This window comes from Apteryx rowi, unplaced genomic scaffold (assembly GCF_003343035.1).
Source record: "Apteryx rowi isolate R43461 unplaced genomic scaffold, aptRow1 scaffold_1073, whole genome shotgun sequence".
Lineage (NCBI taxonomy): Eukaryota > Metazoa > Chordata > Aves > Apterygiformes > Apterygidae > Apteryx > Apteryx rowi.
Window position 1 is genome coordinate 112,552 of NW_020447279.1, and position 25,458 is coordinate 138,009.

A 25,458-nucleotide genomic window follows, 5' to 3' on the forward strand; every position below is an offset into this window, starting at 1 on the left:
CGGCGGCTCGCGACTCGGCGAAGGGCGGCGCTGCAGGGTGCTGGGGCCGCCCTCCGGCCCGGGTTTGCGCCAGGTGCGGGGGCATCGCGTGCTGAGGCAGTTTCGTGCTTCCCGGGAGAAATTCTGTGAAGCTCTGACGGTTTTTTTGCGGATAGAATAAGTGTGCTGCCAGATAGCTTTTAACGATGATTCCTCCAAAGAGCCACTTGCCCCTGAGATGCTTTGGATGTAGTTTATTGTATGGGTCCAGCACTGGAAGTCTGTAGAGATTACCATCAAAAGATCTTTGCTATAGATTCAGCAAAGGAGACTGTCCGCGCCTGTGTGCAGGAAGAGACACAGAGGTGGATGGCAAGAAGCCATTTCTTCCTAGGGCTGAATGTTCCAGTCCTGCACTGCATAAGCCATCTGCGGAAACTGCTGGCTGGTATTTTTCAACAAAACATGCTCATGCCATAGTGCTTATTTTATGTTGCCACTAGATGGCTCATATAAAAAAATAAAAAATTAGATTTACTCTTTTGCCAACATTTTAAACATTCACTCCAGCTGAAGTGTTCTGTCTCCCATTTTGGAAACAATGGGAGTGATCAGCCCATTCACCCTAGATTCTTGCAGTTTTACATTTCTTATTCCTGTTAGTCAGAGAATTGAGCTCAGATACTTGAATCAGCATTTTCCTATTCTCAGTATTACAGAACTATGAGTGTCAAGAAGGTATTACACTTTGTGCATGTACTGTGTTATCTGGTTTTTGCTTTAAAAAACAATCCTTTTTGAAGAATACAAATTCGGTACTTTGGCTTGGGTTTTACTTCACTCAGAATGATTCTAACAATGTTTTGATTTAAAAAGACATCAAAATAGCTAAAGTTTTATTTATTATGGGTTTAGATTAGCAGACGTTTATTACGCATTATATTGTCATCTGGCGGGTGGACAGTGGAAGAGCAGGTAGGTAGCAGAACAGCATGCTAGATGGATTGTAAAGCTACTAAACAGCAACAGTATGCCGATGTCCCAGGAACTTCACTTGTCCAGGTACACCAAGTTTTCAATGAACTTATGTATTTAATATTTTACTTCTTTCTTTGCCATATTACAAAAGCCTTTTTGCTCTTTGGATGGAGAAAATGCATAACTGCATATTAACCAAACCATCTCTCAATCTCTTTTTTTGATAAGCTAGTTAGTTACATGTTTCCTCCCTGGAAGATTCTTTATTTCCCAAAATACTATTTGTTCCTGTATTTCAGATACAAATTCAGTCCTGGATTTTCAAAAGTAAGCAAGAAAGGTAAAATGAAATAAATTCTCACAATAGTAAAATTCAGTAGAGGTTTTGGTGCTTTCGGGATTGAGGGCTGAGGTTCCTAAATAAATACATAGCAAAACATTCAGTGGGTATAAAAGAGATGAGATTTTTGGAGAACTCTAGATAATTTAATATTACCAATCAAAAATCATTATCACAGAGTGCTGTATGAATGTGTATCATACAGAAGTTACTGGGAAAACAGTTTTGAAGAGCGGACGGATCCCAGCGTGAGGAGGGCTTGCAGAGATAAGGTCTGTGTCTTCAGACATATGTTTAGAGGCCCACAACCAGTGACAAAACTGCCCAGTCTGACAGACTAAGAGTGCGTTCTTATGGCAGTCAGCAAATTAACCAGACACCTAGAATCACGGCACTGATTTTAGGATGCTTAGTTTTATTGATGTTTTCTGTTTCAATCCATGTTTAACTATTTTAGAGTCTAATTGCATGGAGTTCAGACATATTGTTATCTGCTTATATTTGCAGAAAACAAGAGGTGAAGCCAGTAGTATGAGGCTTACTGTCCTTCTTGAACAGCCCAGGGGCACAGATCAGCTATAACCATAGCTAGATTTATGTCTGGGTCTTGTATATGAAGTTGTTTCCTCCAAGAAGCAGCAGTGCTGGTTTAAATGTCATAGTAGGTACATTCATTCAGGCCTATTAACAGTCATGCAGTCAGTGCTCAATTGTCTAGACAGGGAATCTGCAGGAACAATATTGTGTGTCTTATGTACTCTGATCCAGAAATAGATCTGTAAGAACTACATAATTCGAATGCGTCACTATCACTATACTGGCCTATACTTTTCAAAGCAGAAGCATTCTTTACTGATGGACATCTTCCCTGATGTGCAACTGTGCTTGCACTCCTCTTTTAGGTAGTAGTAGAGTGGAACCATGGCCCACTGGAAACAGGCATTTGCATTTTAAACAAATGATCAGATTTTACATAAACAAGATTAATGTATAATTTGATGCTTCACTTTATATTTTCAAGGCTTCTATAATAAACACATCCTATAGAAACCTAACTATATATGCAGAAGTAGAGAACGCATCAAATTACATTTGACAGGAGCAACTGAACATTAAAAAAATGCCACTAGGTATTACAAAACTGCTACTCATTATTTGTCAGCAATTACTTCCCTCTGTTCCCAGCTATCTGCTCTACTCACGCCTATTTCACTTGTTTATAAACCACTTCCTGTTTTGACAGATTGGTAGCCCTTATGCCTCCTCCAGTTTTTTTTTTTAAGAGCTTTTCTTACCTTTTTGCTACAAGCTCAACCTTTTAACTCTCCTTTTTGCCAAGCAGAAGAGGTTTTCCTATGGCCCTGGCCCTGTACCTAGGAAGCATTTTGTAGGCTGTGATCACATGGTACTAACACATAACTACAAGTCCAGAATGCCTGCCTAAAGGGCAGCAGTAAGCCACTGATCTGACTTCAAGGCAGCTGCCCACCCTGCAACATGCATATGAAAAGTTGTGGGAAAACTGCTTTTAAGGTTATATTTTAGAGGAAACTTAGTGTCTGAGAAGCCCCTTATTTTCTGAGTTACTAGCTATCCTCTCTTGATTTACTTGTCAACTGTGGAATATTATATGTTTATAAGTAGCCTATCATCTGAAAGTACATTACACAATGAAATATCATTTAAAAAGAAAGATTTTTTGAATCAAGGATGCTATTGGATTTTTTGGCCATTTGCTGACGTGTTCTTCTAGCACAGATGCTATATGCATTGAGAAGGGGTCGTAATTGCGTTGTGATGCCCAGTATCTCCCTGCTACCTCCACATAAAGGCACACTTGATCTGCCTTTTCCAATGTCTTCTTCTCAGCACCTCTCTCTCTCTCTCTCTCTCTCTTTCTCTCTCTCTCTCTCTCTCTCTCTCTCTCTGTTAAAACTGCAGCATTACTGCATAGTACATAAACACTGATCCGAGAAAAGTTTTTATTTTGTAGATAAAAAGGAGTTTGTGGCTGCATATGGAAGATGTGAAGAATAAGATTCAGCAAACATAATACTGGGAAATTATATTGGTAAAGTAATAATAATACCAATGGAAAGTATTGCTTCAGGCAGACTGAGATACTGAAAAGAAATTGCTGCAGTTATTAACTCTTTCTTCCACAAAACTTTCCCGTGAAGATTTTCATTGCAATTTAGCTTAGGTACTTATTGATGCATGGAAATTGATAGCTCTTCAGAAGCTGTAAGGTATCTTAAGATATCCATGCATTAGGGCTGCACTGCTGTCCTCAATAAGGAACAAAAAGCCTGGGTGCTACGTCCGCTGTTGCAGGAAACACTTGTGATACACCAGCAGTTTGCATCCGGGTCTCTTAAGTGAATAATTCAGTAGCTTCACGTAACAAGGTCTTGTAACAAAAATCCCCCAGGCTTTAAAGCAGTAGTTGCTACACTTTTATGAAAGCCAAATCCCTCCCTGAACTGCTGTAATGGCTTCAGTTTTCTGTGAAACGATGGTTTGATTGAAATTCCATCAGTTTTGACTTTGAGAAAGCTATGAGAGGACATTCATTTAAAATTCTACTGTATGGGTCTCATTTGTATGTAACTTCGCAGGTTTTAAATTGACAAAACAAGGAATAGTTAAAGTAGCCCTGTGTCGTCGATATTTGTATTTAAAATAGTCTCATACCTTGTTTGTAACTTTAACTGTAGTACAGCTTCTACCTTTGGGTAGTTTTGGCAAGACTACTGTCCCAATGTCTATAGCCCATAATTTTTTTTTTTTTTTTATGTCTTAGGGAACACACTTGAGTTTCATCATGGGAGCTGTAGTAGCTGATGATGGTCCATCTGGTGTTAAAGCCCCTGATGGAGGCTGGGGCTGGGCTGTCCTTTTTGGCTGTTTTATCATCACAGGATTCTCCTATGCCTTTCCTAAGGCAGTTAGTGTCTTCTTCAAAGAACTTATCCGTGAATTTGGCGTTGGATATAGTGACACTGCATGGATTTCCTCCATTCTGCTGGCCATGCTTTATGGGACAGGCAAGTAGTTACCTGTTTTTGAAACAGTATTGCATGTAAATCATACAAACATTTACATTGGGAATCATGATTGCATATCATTACTGGTGCAAAATTAAGGCATTCCAAAGAAGAACTATTGCAAATCACGTCAATCCAGAAATCTAAGCACATCCACCTTGCATATAAAATTAAATCCCTGTAACTAAGTAGGTACTAAAGATGGTGAAAAAGAAAAAATGCATGTCATTCTGAAGATGAAGAAGACTAACTGTATGACTAAAGAGAAAAGACTACCCTCCCAGGTTGGCCTGACAATGTGGACAAAGTATGGAAAGAATTGCAAACTGACATAAAAATTAATTGCAAAAATTGGTTTATGGTAGTAACTGTAACTTGTTCTTCTTGTCCAGGTCCGCTCTGCAGTGTATGTGTCAATCGCTTTGGCTGTCGCCCTGTCATGCTGGTGGGTGGCCTTTTTGCATCAGTGGGGATGGTTATAGCCTCTTTCTGCACAAGCATTGTTCAGATCTATCTAACTGCAGGTGTGATTACTGGTAAGTACAGTGCATGGTTGAAAAGGAGCTAGCTAATGTTTTAGCTTTTGGTGTGAAGATTCATATAAATGACAAATCTCTGAACCATCAGGATCATCCAAATGGACTTTTATAAAGACACCAGTTCAATATGGAATGAACTTGTCTTATTTATTTTTTATGAATGTTATTTTTTCCCCAGTATGTTCAATAGCTATTGCTATAATCAGTGACTTGTACCTACAGAGTGTAAGAATAATGCAGAGGTAGAATTCCTTCAAAAACTTTGTTATCCTGGAATTTTTACGTCCATTTGAAGTAAAACTGAATCAGAAGAACTATAATTAGAGATTTCCTATAGCAATATTGCAGGCCAGTATTAATTTTTATGTACCCTGTGTTACAGGTTTGGGTCTGGCACTCAACTTTCAGCCTTCGCTCATCATGTTAAACCGTTACTTTGACAAACGCCGTCCTTTAGCCAATGGGCTATCTGCTGCTGGGAGCCCAGTGTTTCTTTGTGCCCTCTCACCATTGGGGCAGATACTACAACATGAGTATGGTTGGAGAGGAGGATTCCTTATATTGGGTGGGATGCTGCTCAACTGCTGTGTATGTGGAGCACTAATGAGACCTTTGGAGCCACCCAAGAAGTCTGATGCTACCAAAGAACTTGATGAGAAGAAAGTGAAGAAAAAGCTTCTGGATTTCAGTGTGTTTAAAGACAGTGGTTTTGTAATCTACACGCTAGCGGCCTCTATCATGGTGCTTGGCCTCTTTGTGCCCCCAGTTTTTGTTGTGAGCTATGCCAAGGATTTAGGGTATCAAGACACAAAAGCAGCTTTTCTTCTGACTATTCTGGGATTCATTGATATCTTTGCTCGGCCTATTTGTGGAGTGGTAGCTGGTCTCAAGTGGGTTAGACCACGCTGTGTCTACCTCTTCAGTTTTGCTATGATTTTTAATGGCTTTACAGATCTTATGGGTTCCATGTCTGTTGACTACAGTGGCCTGGTGGTCTTTTGCATTTTCTTTGGCATTTCTTATGGAATGGTAGGTGCTCTTCAGTTTGAAGTTCTCATGGCTATTGTTGGTACTCAGAAGTTTTCCAGTGCTATCGGTTTAGTTCTCCTGGCAGAAGCTATGGCTGTTCTAATTGGTCCACCATCAGCAGGTAAGTATTCCATTTAGTTCAGAAGTCAACATCATTTGCATTGCACCTATTTATACAAATTACATGATAAGGGGGAGAAAAAGAAACAACATGAGTCACTCAAAAAGTGTATATTGTCCTAGTGTTGCACATGCTTACATGACTTTTTGCAGTTACAATGGGATGAATTCTGTCCTTTTTTGTCTTGGGCCTATTTTACAGTTGGTCAAATTGCCACCTGGAGATGCTGCTCTTCCTCCCCTGAAAGCCTACACTAAAAGCCTATCTTATTAGTTGACGGCTAATATTATATGAGATGAATTTCATACACACACAGTGAATAACTTTTATGAAGTTCAGCTCTCTTTGGATTTGGGATTCAGAATATGAAATTTGTCAGTTTACTTCAGAAAGTACTGGGATAGATTCTGTATTCCCATGGTAGATTTGAAGGAGAAAAAAAAACCTAAAAAAGATGAAAAGGAGAAAAAAAGCCATATAAGGAGGACTAGGAAACATCAGGACTGTTGTAAGGAAGGTAGACTGACTGCTTCTGTTGCACATGTCCCACAACCCAAGACTAAGGGGACACTACAAAATACTGCGAATTCATTACTAATTAAAGCACATAAATTTGACACAACACTGAACTAAAAAAAATATAATTCACCGCCACAGAATGCTGTTTACGCCAGGCTCTTAAAAAGCAGCAAGTATCTTTTACTATGACAGAATCCTTTATGGAGAAAAACAGTACTATGCATTACTTCTTGTGACATTCAGGTTTGGAGCGGAGCTTCCTCCACATCCTCCCTCCTRTTCTTCACCTGCACCCAATCCAGTGAAAATTTAACTTGAATAAAGCATTACAGAGTCAGTCAGTTGCTCCAGACTGACTATTAAATAAGACTCAGATTTTAAGCAGACCGATTGCCTGCACAATGCACTGCCTGCCTGGGGAGGGAAGATGAGGCTGGGAATGAGAGGAAGCTGATGGTACAGATCCTGGCCACGGATGCACGTATTTTGATCCGAAATGTATGATGCTTGTCCCATCTCTTGCATACGAAGCCTAGGTTGGTTTCATTCCAGCTGAATTGCACGACAGTGTGTGTGAGGGGGGGGATTACGTGTCTCGGATTGTTAAATACTTCCAGTGAATGCTAAGCTGACATTGAAACAGTTGCGAACTCTTTTGTTATAAACTTGTTAAAATACCATTTCAAAAACTTGGTTACATAATCAGGGTACTTCTGACCACCAGTTATTTAAATGCTGGCTTTGTTTAAAAAAACAGACAAAATTTCATTGTAAGATAATCACTTTTGTTAATTACCTGGAATGTTGTCTTTTTCAGGAAAACTCTTGGATGCAACAGGGAGGTACATGTTTGTTTTTATTATTGCTGGAATTGAAGTTACCACCTCAGCACTCGTATTGGCTTTAGGAAATTTCTTCTGCATTAAGAAAAAATCAGAAGAACCACATACAAAAGAAGAAGCAGCAGAAAGAGAGGAATTAAACAAATCTGAAGACAAAACTCCTGAAGATGCCAAGGTGGACTCCATTGAAGTGGAACAGTTTCTGAAAGATGAGCCCGAAAAAAATGGGGAAGTTGTAACTAACCCTGAAACGTGTGTGTGAGCATGACAAGAAATTGACAAAGCATTTAGAAAAGAGTCAAAGATTTTCAACACTATTTATTTTAGAAATAGAACTAGTTTAGGGTTGGGCCATCTGCTTCATTAACTGGAGGCCAGACAGCTTATCAGGTTTCTCTGGAAGCTGTTTTGTTAGACAACCTTTTATCAGAAAATTAGCTTTATCAGTAAAAGGTGAAGCATTGTGGTTATACTTTTAATGTAAACTATACAGATTTTGTAAACACAAGTAGAGTCCTGCTATGCATCACCAGAAAATTCTCACTTGGAAGAGATATATAGGAAGAATCTATTTTAGGTAAAGTGGAATTATATATATGTTTTCAGACAATATGGGTGAAATTGTTGTGTTGTGCAGCTAAATGTAATTTCCCTTTCTGTGTTCTTTGTGAAGGGGAAAGAGTTTGAGATCACGAAAAATCTCAGGAATTTACAGGTCTCCATTAGGTATTTGAATTTCTTTCTTTTTTAGATTTTTAGATTAATTGGCTCGGCCCTAATTTAATTTTGATAATATCTGTTCCTTTGATTTATGCAAATGTATTTCTATGGGTTTTGTCTAAACCTGTGATCTTTGTAATTATCATCTGGAAATACTGTACATGGAAAAGAAGATACTGTCCTCAGCAGATCACACAAGTGGTATTCCTAGGTAATACTAAAAGAAAATAAAATGAGCAGAATTGAATCTGACAGATCATAAGCAAGCAAGGTTAGTTTATAGTCACATACACAGTTTTCAGTAGTCTTCCTGTAACACAGAAAAATATTAAAAATAACACTGAAAAGACAGATACTAGGTTTGGTAGAATCTTCTCAAAGAATCTCCATTTTGTATATAAAAACCAGGATAGGTTTCCAGATCATGTGTAATGAGACATACAGATGCTGGTTAACTTTGGAAAAAGGACTGAGCTATTTTGCAACATGTTAAATGTTAAAAATGCAATGTTAGCAACATAGGAAGGTCTTAAAATGTTGTACTTATTTTTTTAATTTGCCCCATTTCCCTATCCTTTTGCTTGGTCTAAAGAAGTTCAAGATGCTATTCTTGTTGGTTGAGAAAAGAGAATGGAACTGTTGATCACATTTATGACAGCAATGTGTAAGGACCAATCAAGAATGGGGTCTGCTTTGTTACTCATTGCACAAACAGAACAGGGAGTCTCCAGACAGTCTTTAAATCTTCTCCAACACTGGATGGGTGAAAGAAATAAAACAAGCAGAACAGAATGTAGTGACAGCACATTTGAAGAAATGCAAAATGGGAAAATACTCATTGTGAGGGCATTATCTCAATAGAAAAGGCAAGTAAAAGGAGAAGATCCTATATATTCTACCGTTCATTCACTCAAACACACTGAAGAAATTTATATAACCTTTTATATAAAATCGTGCTACAGCAAGCCACCTTTCAGCTATGTTTATAAAAAACTCTCTAGGCTTTGTGACTGCAGTAACAATCTTCAAAACAGACTCAGTGGTAACTGATTTAGTTTTCTTGATGATAACAAAGGAGTACTGGCTTTGAAGTGCCAAAATTGTTCCATTTCTCTTAATAATTGAAAACTATGAAACTCAATGGTATCCATTCAAAATAATAACATCATTAGTTATTTCATAATTGATCATTTTAGCAGAAACATACAGTAAATCCAAGACAAGTGCCAAAACATGAATCATTCCCTAATGCATCGCCTAACCAGCTTCCATTGTGGTAATTTTTACAAAACAGTTTTGCATTGTTAGAACAAAACTTCCACAGACGGTGAAACCTTAGGATCGTGAAGGGTTTTTTTTTTTGACTGATTTTAAAATGAAATGGATGCTGTACTGAATAAATTTTTATTTTTATACTGCATAGATCACCTTACTTTAAAATCTTTTTAATTTAGCAGCAGGAATTGCTCTGACATGTCCTAGTAATAAGAACTTAGTCACAGAACTTAGTTCCAGTTTGCCAAAGAGTAAGTCAGTATTTGGAACGCACCAGTGCTTGCCCCAGGAGGCCACCGTATGAAAGGGGAAGAGGAAAAAGGAACGCACAGGTCAGTTTATGATATCCCTGGAGGCTGCTTCAAATGTTACAATAATCAAATGATAATAAGGCCTGATACTGCTTTCAGATTGGAGTTCCCTGTTCTGTTTCAGAAAGCAAAAGCTAAAAGCCTTTCCAAATGTGAATTCAACCTCTCAAATAGTCATTTTTGTCCTACTGTGGGTTTTAATTTCCAGATTCCTTTGCTAGAGAATACTGTACTGTTATCACAGAATTAAATGGTTATTCTTTTTGCTTTAGGTTTTGGGACAATTTTAAGTTTCAGTAAATTCTGCAAATTGTCCAGATTTAACATCTCTTAAGTTCAGGCTTATAACTTATACTGACTTTCTGGACTACACGACATTTTCCACACATAATGCCTTTGCAACAGTTAAACTGGAACCAGGCAGTGTTAAGTTACAATTTTCTTTGATTGGGGTGGAAGAAGGCGTCATTAAGACAAGGGAAAAACATTTCAACAGGACTCCATAAATAATTTCTAACGTAAACCTAGTGCTCATGGAAAGTGCCTCTTTGGCCTATACAAGCTTTCCCTTGACTAAAAGGTGGACTATGAGTAGGACTGCCAATGTTCTTGTGCCATTTTCAGCACAGGCCTACCAAAGGATTGCAGTATTCATGACATCAGGAGATGCTTACTGCATGAGAGGGGCCAAATCACAAGACTGTTTTCCTGACTGTGAGAAATAGGCTTTGAATTTAATTTGCTATTTAGTTTCACACAGGCTACTGAAATAATATCATAAAAAAATCTTTTAATTGTTTTCATTATTTACAAGAAGCATCAACATGGAGAGGAGAAACTCTTAACGCAGATCTCTTAGCAACATCTAAACTGTCAGACTTGCGCGTACCTCTGAGTTCTGGAGCCAGTTAAGCTCCCAGCCTCCATCCTATCCCATTTTGGGGTGACATCCAGGTATGTGCTAGCTCTCCAGTCCTCTTTCCTCTCCCTCTGTTGACTGGAGTTCCTTGACAGGAAATCCAGTGTGCTGATGGGAAAGAAACCTTCATGCATGCCAACCAGATCCTCAGCCTGGAAAACTGGACCAATATGCTAGGCCATGCTGAGGCATGTACCCACCACTCATATGGACACAGCCACAAAGGCCTTTACATTGAACTCCTCTTTTATAGGCCTTCCTCCTTCCTACCCCAAGCTGTAAAAAGCTGCAGTAGTTCTCAGGGTTCCCAGTGCTGTCTCTTAAAACAACAGCTAGGAACTGTATTACATAGAGAAGGAGGAGAAGATTGTATCAGAACCATTCTTTTGGTGGCAAGACTAGCCTGCTCCATATTAAAATAACTCTGCTTATTGCAAATTCACAAGGAAATACTCTTAAATATCTCCACTTTTTTGTTAYGGTATTTCTTTAATCTCTGCACTGTTGAGATGCAAACCCCTTAAGTGCAATATCTGATATACTGTGTTCTTTCATCTGTTTTGGGAAGGGAGTGGTCTGAGTCATAAAACATTGTTAGGGAGACGCTAACTGCCTCCAGTAGGGGGACAGAAGCAGAACAGTGCCATGCAACATCTACCTGAATGAACCTTTGTTTCATCTTCACCTGGTTAAAATTCTGTGATTCGAAAACTGAAGAGAAAGGGTGGGGGGAGGACAGGTAGTTACACAACTGAATTACCAGACATCACAAAGGCAGTATTATAACTTGCTCTTGCATCTACATCTTATGCTACTGGAACAAATGTAATTTCTTTAAAAATGTAGTTCATGAACCTATTTAAGAAGCCTGTGAGGGAAACAATCTAAATACACAGATGCAAAAAATCCAAGTATAATATTATAAACAGTTAAAAAGTCATTTTCATAGATTATTTCTCTGAAACTAACAAATGGTCCGTTCTCTTAGCATACAGGCTAGTGTAATTTTTAAAGCTTTTCAGATCTTTGTACATGCTATAAATTGTGTACTACAGGATTTATGGTTAAAATACTCTGTTTTATTATTTATTGATCTTAGGCCCTTAACTTCCTTATGTAAGGAGGGTGTATGCATATACATGCCTGTAATGCACAGAGAGTATGTAAACAGGTAGGGGTGTGTGTGTGCGCGCGCGCGCGCATTTCTCTCTCTCAAACATGCAAAATACCAAGTAGACTGGAAGAGTGGTAGTTTGCATGTTCGCTAGGCAATGAGCAATGCAGAGTTAAATTTTTTTTTCTTCCTCCTATACAAACAATTTTTTTTTTTAATTTCTAAATAAAATATCTTGTTCCTATTTGGATCCCACAAGATCTCAAAATTATAAATCATGAAGTAATGCAGCTGTCTGTTTAAAATAGCAGTCCTCAAATTTTATTTCTCTTCAGTCCTTAAATACATTACAGCAAATTTTCAATAGTACCTGCTCCTCAAGCAGCTAATTCCCTAAAGTTGAGAACTGAGAGAAGTATCGTATGAAGAGTTGGGCAGATCTTGTGCTTGTTAATATTAAAACCCATCCAAACAAGTACATGGTAGGCAACATTAAATCATTCTCTGAAAAGAAAGGAAAAAGTAAAAAAAAAAAAAAAAAAAAACCAAATAGACTCATGTATGCACCTTTGTTACCTCCCAAAGAAAAGGTTTAATTTGGCAGGCAACCATAAGCAGAGGGCTTTCAGGAGAACACACATTCTTACATGTTTCAAAGGTAAGTACCTACAGATTTGTGTCTATGTCTCTGCTACACTTGTCTCTGGGATTATGTGAGTACACTTCAGTTTTCCGCTAGTGAGCTTTCTGTTTCCTGTTAAGGCACTTTAATGTAATGTGTACATTTATACTTAGATGTGCCTTATGCTTTTCTAGTAAACTGTTGCAAATGTAGTGAATAAATATATTTTGGTGTCAGGAAATAAGCTTCGAAAAAAACCCCACCTGTCTTTGTTTAACACCCAGATTTACAAATTGCATTCTGTAACGCACCTTGATTTGCATATGCTCAAATAGTCATACAGCAGCTGAGTGCTCATGAAGAAAAAAAATAACAAGAGCTGCACTGAGCTGACAGGCAGCCAAATTTTATTGCAGGTAAGGGGACTGCTTTTGCAGTGACTCTGAGTTTTGCTTATTCCAAAACGGAAATGGACATGGGCTCCTGCTGTAAATGATCCTGAAGACCATTTGAAAGCAACAACTACTTTAAAATAACAGCTATTAATTTTGTGGTGCTTCATGGAGAAATTGCTATCCTTGTCCTCTGTAAAGTGCTCCAGGTTTTGTTTGCAGGTAAAATTTTATGACCTGCTTTGACTTACAAAGCTCTAAATATTTTGAATACTGACTTGCTAGCAAGCTGTCTTCATCTTCAAGTGATGCTCTTCAGCATGCACTTTAGCACTTGAATGCTCCTAAGAACATAGTTTAAGAATACATTTGTTCGGGGCTTTTTTGAATCCCACTGCTCCCCAGCTGAGACTGACTCCTCAAAGTATAGTCTCAAGGCTGCACCGAAATGAATCAAAATTACCATTTCTCTTCAATCTGGTAAGAATTGCATTTTGTTATCTAGAAATGTGGGTACTCAGGCCTATTTGTGCTTAATTCTGGCACCTCTACTGAGAAATCTTAGAGAAATCTCTCCAAGTGTCAGCTTCAAAAGTTTTGCTGTACGCTTTTACACTTTACAAGATCCTACGTCTAGTTTACATAAAATACACATTTGAGCAAATGTATGATTACTTTTCTTACGCTGGCTTGGCTAAACGGATGAGACTTAAGGTTTAATCAAATTCTTGGAGAAGAAACATCTAAAGACTTCAAAGGTTTCTTTGACAGCAATGGGAATAGCCTAACAAACAGCAAGAGTTCTACTTTTCTTTTGCCCTTTTCAGTGCTGTGTACAGCGCCCTTTTTGTTACCCCATTGACCAAATCAAACCACGTCCTGCTAAAGGAATGAATGTTATCAGGTCGACTGAAACAACAGAATTCATCAGTATGCACTCAGCACATCCTTGAGAACTGAAAAAAGTGTGGTACAAAGAATTGTACAGATCTTGTGCTTGTTAACATTAAATCCCATCCAAACAAATATGGGATAGGCAATGTAAAGATCATTTTCTAACAAGAAGTGAAAACATCCCCGAACCAAGCAAACGAAGATGGAAATCCCAAATAGACTCATGTATTCATCTTTGTTGCCTCCCAAAGAAAAGCTTTAATTTGGCAGGGAAAACCACAAGTTTATCATTGCCTCTGGCACTCCCAGAACCTGGAAGAAGAGAGGCCATTCACTGTGGAGGAAGAAGGGCATGACCTGAGTTACACAGCTCTTCCTCTCTACTGCTGAACTCAAAACAAGAGGAAGCCAAACTGGTGAAGGAAGGTGACCCACTGATATTTGAATACTAAACAACTAACAATAGTAGAGGCATTGCATATGAGAAGTACAGCTTTGGAATATATATCTTAGCAGCTTTCTCAACTTTTCTGTAATAGAGCTTGTCTTTGGGCCAGTAGGAAAAACATGCATCTACTGCAAAATTCAGGGCTCTTAACATCTCTTGTTAGTGGCACAGTGTGTGAGATCAGCAGTCCTGCATTTGTCTGAGAAAGAATGGAAAGCTAGGAGGTAGACAGAGTGAAAAGCTACTTACCTCTTGTTATAGGCTGTCTGTTCCTGGACCGATCTCAATACCTGCTTCATCATCTCAGCAACATCCCAGCTGGCAACTTCCTCACTACCCCTAGATGAATGCTTCGGAGCAGTAAGAAATGAAGATAGTCTGACTCTTTTGTCTACTACTGTCTCAGAAGTTAAAGGCTTTCACTGGAAAACTCTGAAGCCAATAAAGAAGCGTATCTAGATTTTAATATTTTAAATGTCTTAAATAGCAGAAGACTTTTCAGTCTTGCTGAAAAATGTGGCATAAGATCCAATGACTGACAATTAAATGTCAGACAAACTTATTGATAAAATAAAATACTATTTCTTAGCAGTGAGAGAAAAGAATCATTGCTGTTTGGGATTATGGGAAATGCCAGAAGCTCTCCATTGCCTTTGTGCCTTTATTACTTGCAGCTCTGATTCAAGATAAGGTCTGTAACTAAACCGACTGTTTTGGCTGGTTGTGGGGTCAGGACTAGACGCTTTCCTCACAGTTCATAACGTTCCAGATGAATTCCTGTTTTATTTAACACCTCCCCCCCCCCCCCAAGTATCCTGGATTGGTCACAGAAGACAGATACAATAAACAAGGGCTTAATGCTTTAAGATGATATGGACAAATTCTCTTCTCTCCATGTTCCCATTTGTCCATTGTGCTTATATTTCCTGGAGCTAGATCTCATTCACACATTTTGAGTCAGGAATTTTCCCACAAATGAGATTAACAAAGAACACTATATTAAAAAAAGAGGGTTTTTTTTGTAGACTGTGTGTGGGTCATAGGTACAGAACTCATCTCATTAATCTTCTGTTGTACCTCTGCTTGCAATATGCAATGGTTTGGTCAAAAGAACTGCAACATACTAGTCTTACTTAAGGAGAAAAAACAATGTAATAAAGCAACAGTCCTATGCAAATATCTGCTGAAAAAGGTAGCAGGATTTTGCTGTGAAATAGATTCTCACTGAAGATCAGGCCCCTGAGCACTTTCCTAGAATGAAAACATTGAATGATGCAAATGGTACCTAGGTTCATACAATCACTTGCATGCAGACATATACATATAATGCCAATAAAAGGTACCTGAATGAACCACAGGGACATGTACTGTTCTTAATAATGAAGTACTGCATTCTTTAACAGCAAAAACTTCTTATTACTAGCCTGTCTCATCCCGTGAATTTTAGAAACTACTTTGTTGTTGCAGGATTAAGTTCATGATAGATTACACTTCCTCACAACTGGGTTAAATCTAGATTTCTGACTATATGTCTCAGTACTATTAAAAAAAACAAAAAACACAGCAATATTGTTTTTTTCACTCAGTATTTTGTATACACAAAGTGAGTAATGTTAGATGTTAAAAGAAGGTGCTTTTGTAAACCCAAGTTAAAGAACAACAAAAAATATCTTTTTTATTTCCAGGGATTTTCATTCTCTTACAGAAAGAAAAGGATTATTCTTGAAAGGAACACAAACACTCCACCCAATGATGTACCCACAAATCCATAATTTCATTGTGAAGATTCTTGTTGGGAAATTCCATTTCTGAAAGTGTTACCTTTGACAGTTTCAACGGAGGAGCTGCCATTCTAAGGTCTGGAGTGCAGGGAAAAGCAAGACAACAAATAGTTGTGCTTATGATACCTTTCCCCACTTGAGAATGAAGAATGAGAAGCCTCTAAGTTCTGCATGACTTCCTCCAAGGGAGATTTCATATACTTTCATGAAGTTAACATGTGGAATGCATGGACTCTCTAAATCCTTTTACTTTGGCATATCTCTTAAAGTATAGAATTTATTGTCAACTCTTTTTAAGGTACTTGTATCACAAAGAATTCAGAGACTCAGACACCAGGATTATGTACAACCACAGCACAGGTGATATTTTCCACATAAAAGAACATAGCCAATTTTGAATGAAAACTATGGGGATAAAATAATAAACCCTCACCTTTTAAAGACCTGTAATCAGAGACCTAAAGGGCTCCTGAAGGCCCACCTGCCCTCAGTTTTTGAATAGACTTTTGAGGATTATGTGCCAAAAGCAATGACTTTTATTATACAGGGCATTGCAGGTAGAGCTAAATATTCTTGTCTTCCCAAACTTCCTATTAATACAACATATTACCGGGTAAAACAAAGCCTTTGCAAAAAAGACTTTTGGAAAAGAAGCAATATCCAAACAAACAAAAGTTACCTTTAAAGAGAAAAGGACTTGCTTTCTGTGAAACAAGCAACGAACACCTTTTTTTCTTGTGTACCTTACCTGCTGTATTCTGACTGTGACTACCAAAATCCTTCAGTGAAAGTTTTAGTATTACCACAATTTCTTCAAGTGTTCATAATTGAGAATGTTCTTTATGTGTACAGAAACCCATTAAAAAGGTAAACAAAATTACACCAAGGAAAGAGTAAGGAGTCATCGTGAGTAAGTAAGTTACACCAAGGAAGAGTAGAAGTCATTATGAATGTATTTACACAATTGTTAAAGTACACAAATACAGTGGTAGTACAAATGAAGTGCTCTGAGCTACCGGTTTCCAATACACAGGTTTATACAGACAGTCTAACTATTTTCCACATGATGGAATTTAACTATTATGAAGGACAAAAATTGCCCACAACTGAGTACAAGTCTAGAAATCTGCAGTCAACTTTTAAGTATAGTACAGCAATCTAATGTTCCAGATACAGAGGGAATAAAGAGGCTGCCTTTGAAAGTCCCTCTAACAGTACATATTAACCACAGATATTTACAAGGAAAGCACAGTGAAGTGTAGAACTGTTCAAATGGTAGTGCACATGCCTAAAATACTGAAGTTTACAGTAACTCAGGAAAGAATTCTGTTATGCAAACTTATCTATGGATCAAACTTTTAAGCCTTCCCACTATACTCTCCCAAACACAGTTTTCCCCAGTCAGACCCAGAGTACACACAAGTGAGTAGTTAATGTTCTGAAAACTTCTAAAGAAAAGTGACTAATACTTAATATGTGGATTTTTGAGGGAGGGAAGAATTTGCAAACTTTCGAACAATAAATATTACTCTTAATAAAACTTTGAAGGCCAATAAGCCATTAAATAATTTGTTTTCAAGGAGAGAAGAATTTCTTGAAATAGCTAACTTTTCAAACAAAAGCTGTATATGTACTTTCATTTCCAGCATGGAACTTCCTATTACTTCAGTGATATTAGTATAAACAGTACTTCTGATACTGTTCCAATTACTATGAGGACAAAATATCTATTATTATTTTATGAGACTTTTTACAGTAATAAACAATATAAAGATTCTCCTATATTCCTGAAGAAGGACATTTGCCATAACACCTGCAAAATTTTTGGACCACCTAAGCAAGTTGTGTCATTCATTCCTAGTTAATGACTAATGATTCTGGAAATACACAGGTTGATTATGATTAAGAATCAAATACGGTACATACCTGAGTTTTGAAAATTCTCAGGATTTCACAGCAAGAATACTTTCTTTAGAATCCCTTTTTCAGTCTTGGCATGAAACAGAAGGCCAGAATCAAAATTTTCCTGAACATGTAGATGCTAAAGCAAACATACCAATTCACTGGAGACTCTCTGGCACCATTCATTTTCCACTTGCAATTCCCTCCAAGCTAACCAGCCTCAGAGTACAAGAAACAAGACCTTACCCAGAAAAAAAAAAAAAAGTTTGAAACACAATCCATTTTCTCAAATAAAGCAGAGAGATATGACAAGCTTTCAAACTCTAAATCCCTCAAATACCAGTCTTTCACTTTGTTCTTCATAACCTTTACAAATAAGAAATCCATTATTACCATCTCCACTATACTTAGACTCTCCTGCAGGATCTTTAATCCTCTTTTATTATGCAGAAGAATGAGTATTAAAAATTCCTTTGTGTTACATGGAAAGTTAAATGCAAGTGTGAATGAAGACAGCAAACAACAAAATATAATTCTAAGTTTTAAAAATTTCATGAGAAAACCTTCTCATTCAGAATGGGATCATACAAGTAAGTAAACAGTTTAAATGAAGTCAGATAGTTTTGATTCATTTACATGTTCCCTGCCAGACTAATTTTTTTAAACAAGAAATTTCAAGTCATTGTCTTTAGTTTAGGATTGTGTATATTCTACATTTTTAAATCAGACAAAAGCAAGATAGAGTTCTTTACAGAGAATTAAGCCAATAATTTTAGCAAAATGATACAAAAACTTTCTGAAACCAAGTAAAAGATTTATAGTTACAGTAGAATACTAAAAAGGGGTAAAGTCTGCCGCCTGTGGAGGGAGAACTGAAATGGCCATCCGATAACAGGCGGTCACCTCTGTAAACCATCTTTCTTTTCCAGCCCTGTTACTACAGAGTTCTCTTAAGGTCATTGGGTTTCTGGCAAAAGCGTCCTGTAATGGCAGCTGCTGGAGTCTGTCCATGTTCCTCCAAGTGCCTTTTAAGTCACATGGAGAACTCCAGTTGTAACGTTTCCACTCTAGTTTAGGGTATTTTTGCTAGTAAAGCCATTGGCAACATAGGAGATCAGCCATGCATTATCTGCCCTCCATGGCAAAACATTTTTCATCGGTGCACAGCGGACTGGAGAACACTGGTAGTTACCCGAGCAGGAATCTACCGAAGCCAAAAACAAGACAAGATCAGCACAAGTCCTTCCCGTTAACATACAAATGGCTCTCAACATACTTTCACATGAATCGTTGCCAAAAAGCGTGTGACTCTATAATCCAATGAACTATATAATGTTTTACACCCACCTGTAGCTACACGAAGTTCCCTGTATTTTCCTCCTTTATTGGAAGTTAACATGGAAAATTCACCTTTCCAGCCAGAAGGGATGTTTTGAAGAAAAAGTAAACAGAGCATAAACATGCACACAAGAAAGAACAAACCAGATGAAAACACAACCAACGTGGAGAAATAGAACCAATCAATATTAAGGTTGGAAAAAAAAAATCCCAAGATGAGGATGAAAAATAATTATTTTAAATGGTGTTTTGTTTTTATTTTTGAATGGAACACTGTGTTAAAAGGCACTCTGAAAGTTTTCATAGCTTGACCTATTTCAGTAACACTTTCACTGTGAAAGTGAAAAACAACCATGCATCAGTGCAATTTAAGATGTGAGAAATGTCAAAGTAGCTAAGTCAGCATTCATTTCAGTTGTAAATAGCTACAAATAGTAAACCATATAGCAAAGGCTAAACAATGCAGACACAACCCCGAGCAGACTGGAACCTGCAATTCTCACATACATGAATTTTTCAAAGTGTTTTTTTTTTTTTTTAATTTTGATTAAGGTCTGGTAATTGGGCTCTGAAGTGTTAATCTATCATTTAAGGTTGGATCTTTTTAATGTTATAAGCTGTTTAAGAAGCAGCTTGTGCCAAGCAGCCAAGCACACAAAGCAGGAGAAAATCAAAGAGAAAGAGCAGGATTCTTCACCAACTAGAGATACGGGATTAGTGCAAGCTTAGGATTTATAGAGAAAGTGAGGCAGCAGACAGAGTATACAGTGGAATTTAAAAAGGAACAGAAAAATCTCATGGCCTTTTTTTAAAATAAAAAGCAAAGCAAAGAAGAAGCTCCTGAAATATTTAAGAAAGCATCCTTCAGCACATCAAGGTTTGGATTCCAACTGAAACTTATTGCTTCCCCGATGAAACCTGCTATTGATAAAAGCAGAATGGACTAAAAAGCTGAAAACTGCACACAAAAAGGCAGAACCTTCTACTGCAGTGATCAATGGAAAGGAGTTCTAAATATCTAAGCCCAAGTCTGTCTGCCTTCAAGATGCTCAAAGTTCAAACTATTCTCATTAGTGTAATTGATCTGAGTATTTTTAACATGACAGCTCATAAGGAATGGAGAAGAATATAGAATGGTGAAAAATTAATAATGCTGTAGTAGAACATTCCATTCATGACAAGACAGAGCCTCATTTGAGTAATGTGGTTAATTAATTCTTTGTAAAATATTTTGGTTTTATGATTCTGAAGCTTGATCTGGTTTTGAATGGATGACAAACTGCTGCATGAGCATCCCTGGAAAGACATGTAATTCTAGAACAGCTATGATTTAGACTTGGTTATTTTATTTTATCTTTGATGCCTGAATGATTTTAGGGACTTCATCAGTCACTATTTTTGTCAGTTCTGCTAAAGAGTCCAAGTGGAACAGCAGCAATAACTCAACTTTTGGAAGGACATTTACTTTTACATTTAGAAGAAAACAATGCTTCATCAAGCGTCTGATCGGAAGGCACAGAAACAGCGTACAACTATGAGATAATGTGAGGAGGAGAAGCAAAGACTGATGTTTCTAAGAATTTTTCCCCACCCCATCCAAAGTTTTGGTTTCTAATGAGAAGCACTCACCCAGTGCTGCCTTCCAACGAAAGGAGACGAGCAGCTACTTGCCATGGTGTTCGAAAGGAATGCTATTCTGAGGTGGGGGAAAAGACAGCAATTTGTAACAGTTCCACTGTCCAAATATATAAAGATGACTACAAAAATCCAATTTAAAATTGCAGTTGCAACTATATATCTTTTGAAGAGCTCGCATTTCAGACTTCTATCAGATATTTCTATCATATAAAGAAATACTTAAAAGGAACAAATAATTATTCCTCAAAGAAAGCTGAGAAATCTCAGGGTCAGAAGAGCAATGCAGAGTATGATGCCTCTTAAGATGAATGCATGGAGAAAGGTTTGCTCACGAGGGGATGAAAAATGCAGAGATATTGGAAATATGTTGCTCTTTCCCAATGAAGTGTCACAACACTTAAGTTGTTCACTGCCAGTTTTGGCCACCGATTTAGAAAACTTCTCTTGCCAAAGATACTTATTTGAGTATTTCTTTGTGCAGCATTGTAATCTTTTCTTCCAACTAAGGAGAGATTCGTCTATAACTAGTAGGAACTACATGCAGCCTCGACTGTAAGGTGCTGAACATGCCACATTCAGAGAAAAAAAAAAAACAACAAAAAAAAACTTACTGTAGACCATGAGCGGTCCCACTGAGGTAGCTTTTGCAGTACTGAACCTTACGTGAAGGGAAATGAAGGCTACTCACCTGTAACTAGATTCTGGGATGATCACTGCACATTCATGCTTTTGGGATGCAGTCTGTGCAGCCTGGACTGACAGAACTGATTCAGAATAGTGCATACTGCAATACTCATGCCCTTTTTTACTACCTTTCTTAACATTTAAAGACTGGGACTACATAAAGGAGACATAGTGAACAATTAATTTACAGAGCTTTGGAGCAGAAGAATCTTCTAACAGTTGGCTTGATTTTCTGTCCAGCATAGATCGTAGAACTTCCCTGCACTGAAACCAGTAACTTACACTTGCTTTGGACTCGAATATGTGACCTAGAAAGGAATCCAGTTTTGGTGTAAAGACAAAGGAGATGGATGATCCTGTACTTCTTTTAGAAGTTGTTTCAGTGTCTAATGGCCTTCGCTTAAACTTCTGCTTCAATCTTCTTTGAATGTGACAGCTTTTAATTTTAAGTAATAGGTTCTTTACGTATGTTTTCCATATAAATTTAAGTTCCTGGTAAAACCCTTGTCTTTGTAGTACTACACTAACTCTAGGTGGTATTTTATCTTTCAGACAAACTGAAAGATACTAAGCCAAAACTCTTCCGTTGTACAGTGTGTTTTCTCAAGCACAATTTTTTACGGCTCTCCTCTGTGCTACTTCCAGTTTTCCAACAGGTTAAAATACTGAGAACTGAACTAGACATAGTATTCCAGCATCGCTGTCACTAATGCCATGAAATAATCTCCCTACTTCTATTCATTACCATCTTCTGTATACATTCAAGGATGACATTAATCTCTTCCATTATGACATCATACCAACCTCTCCATCATTACACCTAAAGCCTCCTCAGTCATCATTCACCATGCATATAGTTCCAACATATAAAATAACAGGATGCATTCCTTGATCCTAATCAGGCTTTGGAGTACTGTGTTAACACACATTTTATTTGAATGGGTTCACCTCTCTAACAAATTGCAGCTTCTTTGCATGACTGCCCAACTCTCACCAGTGTTTATCACTCAAACATCTCATGCCCCAAAGATTTTCAGCTGTTATATTCACCTTCATATAACTGAGAAAAATACTGAATAGTATCTGTCACAGAACGGATGTAATTTCACTAGAAACACTGTTTCACAAACCCTCTAGGAGACCTGCTAATCGTTATTCCAACAAACACTTGTTATTTAACGTTGCAAAGTGCTAATGTTCCTAATGAGAATGATTTAGGTACTATGTGGACAATGTCTTGGTGGGGGGAATAGGAGACACCTATTCAGCTACTCTTATTAAACACTGTTTTTCCCCACTTACTGTTAAATTTCTCTGAGAAAAATCATTTTCCGTAATATATTTTGATTTGTATTATCTGTATTTCCAGCCTTTAAGTTTTCAGTAACAGAGATCTGAACTTGAATCAAAACTAGGTTTAAAATAATAATAAAAAAAGTTAATGTGCAGAGGTCATCTTTAAGAATTCTACTTTCAGGTAAGTAGCTTTCATTATTTCTTTGAGTATCCTCTGTACATTTCCACTGTCCAGAGTTTGATAAACAGTAGCCCTTCCTCTGGATGATGGGAGGAGGAGACTATAGAGGCAGTGTTGCCTTATCAAACGAAGGCATCCAATACAATACCAAACCTAATTAATCAAGTTATAAATAACAAATCTAGTTCTTAACATAGGACATCCGTAGATCTACGCAGCAGACTGTAAATGCTGCTTTCTAACAGGAGTACAGTCTAAGCATTTCCTGAAAAAGGAACAGTGGTAGTTCTTACTTAAGTGCTAGTATTTACTTAGGACTTGGAAAGGAAACTAGCATGCTTGGGATGGATACGGATGAACAATTGCTGTTCTTTACTGTTTTCCTGATAAGAAGCGGTATAGACAATTTTCTATATTCTTTTAGATCTATCCAAACTGAATTCTCCTTAATGACCTTGCCATCCAAGTTGGGTACTTTAGGTTTTTCTGACTAAGAATAAGGGCTAAAGATACAGGGAAATCTGTGGCCTTAATTTGTAACCTGGTAAATGTCTGAGGATAAATTTTGACTATGGAAGAACCACTTTAACTTTATGAAGGTAGTAACAGCCTAAGCAACTCAAGCTATCTTGTCTGCTATGGAGTAAGTGAAAACTGAAAATGGAAAGTGAATTTTCTCTAATGGGCCCAAAGGCAAGTTTTATAAGATAAAATCTAAGTAGAACTCTCTTGCCTTCCAAACCTGAGAGGTCCTTGGAAGATATTTAAATTTTATTATGACTGCACACTATTGTTCAACCACCATATGAGTGAAGACCAACAGCTGTTCACTAGCTTGATAAGAGCTAAAGAAAACAACAGAAGATGAATGATCAGTTCCCACAACCCAGAGAAGATCCTGACGAGTCTGCTATTGTAATTGTAAAGAAGCTGACTGAGACTCAACACTTGGAGCAGAGTGTCAAAGGGTGGACAGGGAAATATGCCATTAGTCCAGGCTGTAGTGTTGGCACATGCCATGAATGTGGATATTCACAGACTACTCAGAAAGCATTCCTACACAAACCCAGAATATTCCCATTTTACAAATTAAATAGAACTAAAAATCTATCTGCAAACCTACCTGGATTACTCATACTTTATAAAATTTAGAAAAATGTCATGTGCACACTGAGCTAAATGTCAGCTGTATAGCAAAAAATTTATGAAGCACACTCAATGCAATTGATTCTCCTAGCATAACCAAATATCATTGTACTTATTTCTGTTATTCCCACTAGCTACTTGCTTTCATCTGATTGGTAACAGAGACAAACTATCCGAAATTTGCTCAGAATGCCAGAGATGAACCTTGAGTGTGCACACTTCACCAAGGAAACATCTTTATACTTGAGTATCTCAAGGACAACTCCAAATAACAGAATATTTGAGGTTGGAAGGGACCTCTGGAGATCAACGCCCCTGCTCAAAGCAGGGTCAACTAGAGCAGGTTGATCAGGACATTCTCCAGCCAGGTATTCAGCATCTCCAAAGATGGAGACTCCACAACCCCTCTGGGCAACCTGTTCCACTGCCTGACCACCCTCACCAYAAAAAAAGGTTTTTTTCTTATGTTTAAATGGAATTTCTTGTATTTCAATTTGTGCCCATTGCCTCTTGTCCGTTCACTGGGCACCACTAAGAAGAATTTGGCTCCATCTTCTCTATACCCTCCCATCAGGTATTTTACACATTGATAAAACCCCCTGAGCCTTCCTTTCTCTAGAGTTACACAATCCCAGCTCTCTCAGCCTTTCCACATACGTCAGATGCTCCAATCCCATAACCATTTTAACGGCCCTTTGCTGGACTCACTCCTATATGTCCAGATCTCTCTTGTAAGAGGGAGCCCAGAACCAGACTGGAGCTTCGCAGAAACTTCAAACCAGTATTTCACCACACACTTCAGTATGGATAATTAAAACATAACCATGCCCAGTTATGACCTCTTCGTTTTCATATTGCTCATAAATCTCAGCCATAAAGTATTTCAACCTGAGATTTTTTGGTGGCGTGAATTGTAGTTCAATGTGAACATTTTAAGCTGGCAAAAACTGCCACCAAAGCCAAGAGAGACAGCCTCACCTGTCTCCTGTGCTTGTCCACTCATATTTCCTCCTGCACTGTCCATCCTTTGTGCCAGCACAAAGGTTGGTGCAGCTACATGGTGAAACAGCATTCATCCACCTGAAAGCTACCCCCAAAAAAATCCCACTCTGCTTTTGTTACAGCAGAATTAGTTCTCCAATCCAGTTCAGCATCTGTCTGTATGAATGGTGATACTGATGCAAGAGAGGGCCTGCTTTTCTAGCAACTGCGTCAGCTTAAAAGGTATGTGAACTACAGCCCTAGGTTTTTAAGTTGGTGGGGTTAAATTGTTAGAAATCCAAAGTAGCACTGTTCTCCCTCAGATCACTGACATCTCAAAGTTCAAGACCTTAACTGTCAGGTAAAAATAGGACCATTCACAGATTTCTAAATGGATACATGGCATCTTCTCCTATACTCAG

General features: G+C 37.8%; 2 protein-coding genes across 6 annotated transcripts in view; one reads left to right on the forward strand and one right to left on the reverse strand.

Annotated features, from left to right (window-relative positions):
• Nucleotides 1–18,040, forward strand: part of SLC16A3 (solute carrier family 16 member 3) — a 23,540-nt gene extending 5,500 nt beyond the window's left edge. Inside the window, exons 1-5 of one of the 2 annotated variants that reach the window (XM_026071189.1) lie at nt 1,531–3,368; nt 4,101–4,344; nt 4,737–4,880; nt 5,266–6,033; nt 7,370–8,355. In XM_026071189.1, coding sequence (XP_025926974.1) covers nt 4,122–4,344; nt 4,737–4,880; nt 5,266–6,033; nt 7,370–7,656 — 1,422 coding nt within the window. In that variant the 5' untranslated portion in view covers nt 1,531–3,368; nt 4,101–4,121 and the 3' untranslated portion in view covers nt 7,657–8,355. Of the gene's footprint in view, nt 1–1,530; nt 3,369–4,100; nt 4,345–4,736; nt 4,881–5,265; nt 6,034–7,369 lie in introns of those variants that run through there. The other variant, XM_026071180.1, reaches the window with a different exon arrangement.
• The window catches only part of CSNK1D (casein kinase 1 delta), a 32,145-nt gene continuing 14,824 nt past the window's right edge, over nt 8,138–25,458 (reverse strand). Inside the window, exons 9-11 of one of the 4 annotated variants that reach the window (XR_003254419.1) lie at nt 20,740–20,806; nt 19,120–19,182; nt 16,803–18,976 (exon numbers count right to left, since the gene is read on the reverse strand). Coding sequence is in view for 3 of the 4 variants with exons in the window: in XM_026071220.1 (XP_025927005.1) it covers nt 14,335–14,439 (105 nt within the window). In the remaining variant the exon portion in view is untranslated. Of the gene's footprint in view, nt 14,440–16,802; nt 19,183–20,739; nt 20,807–25,458 lie in introns of those variants that run through there. The other 3 variants (XM_026071200.1, XM_026071207.1, XM_026071220.1) reach the window with 3 other exon arrangements.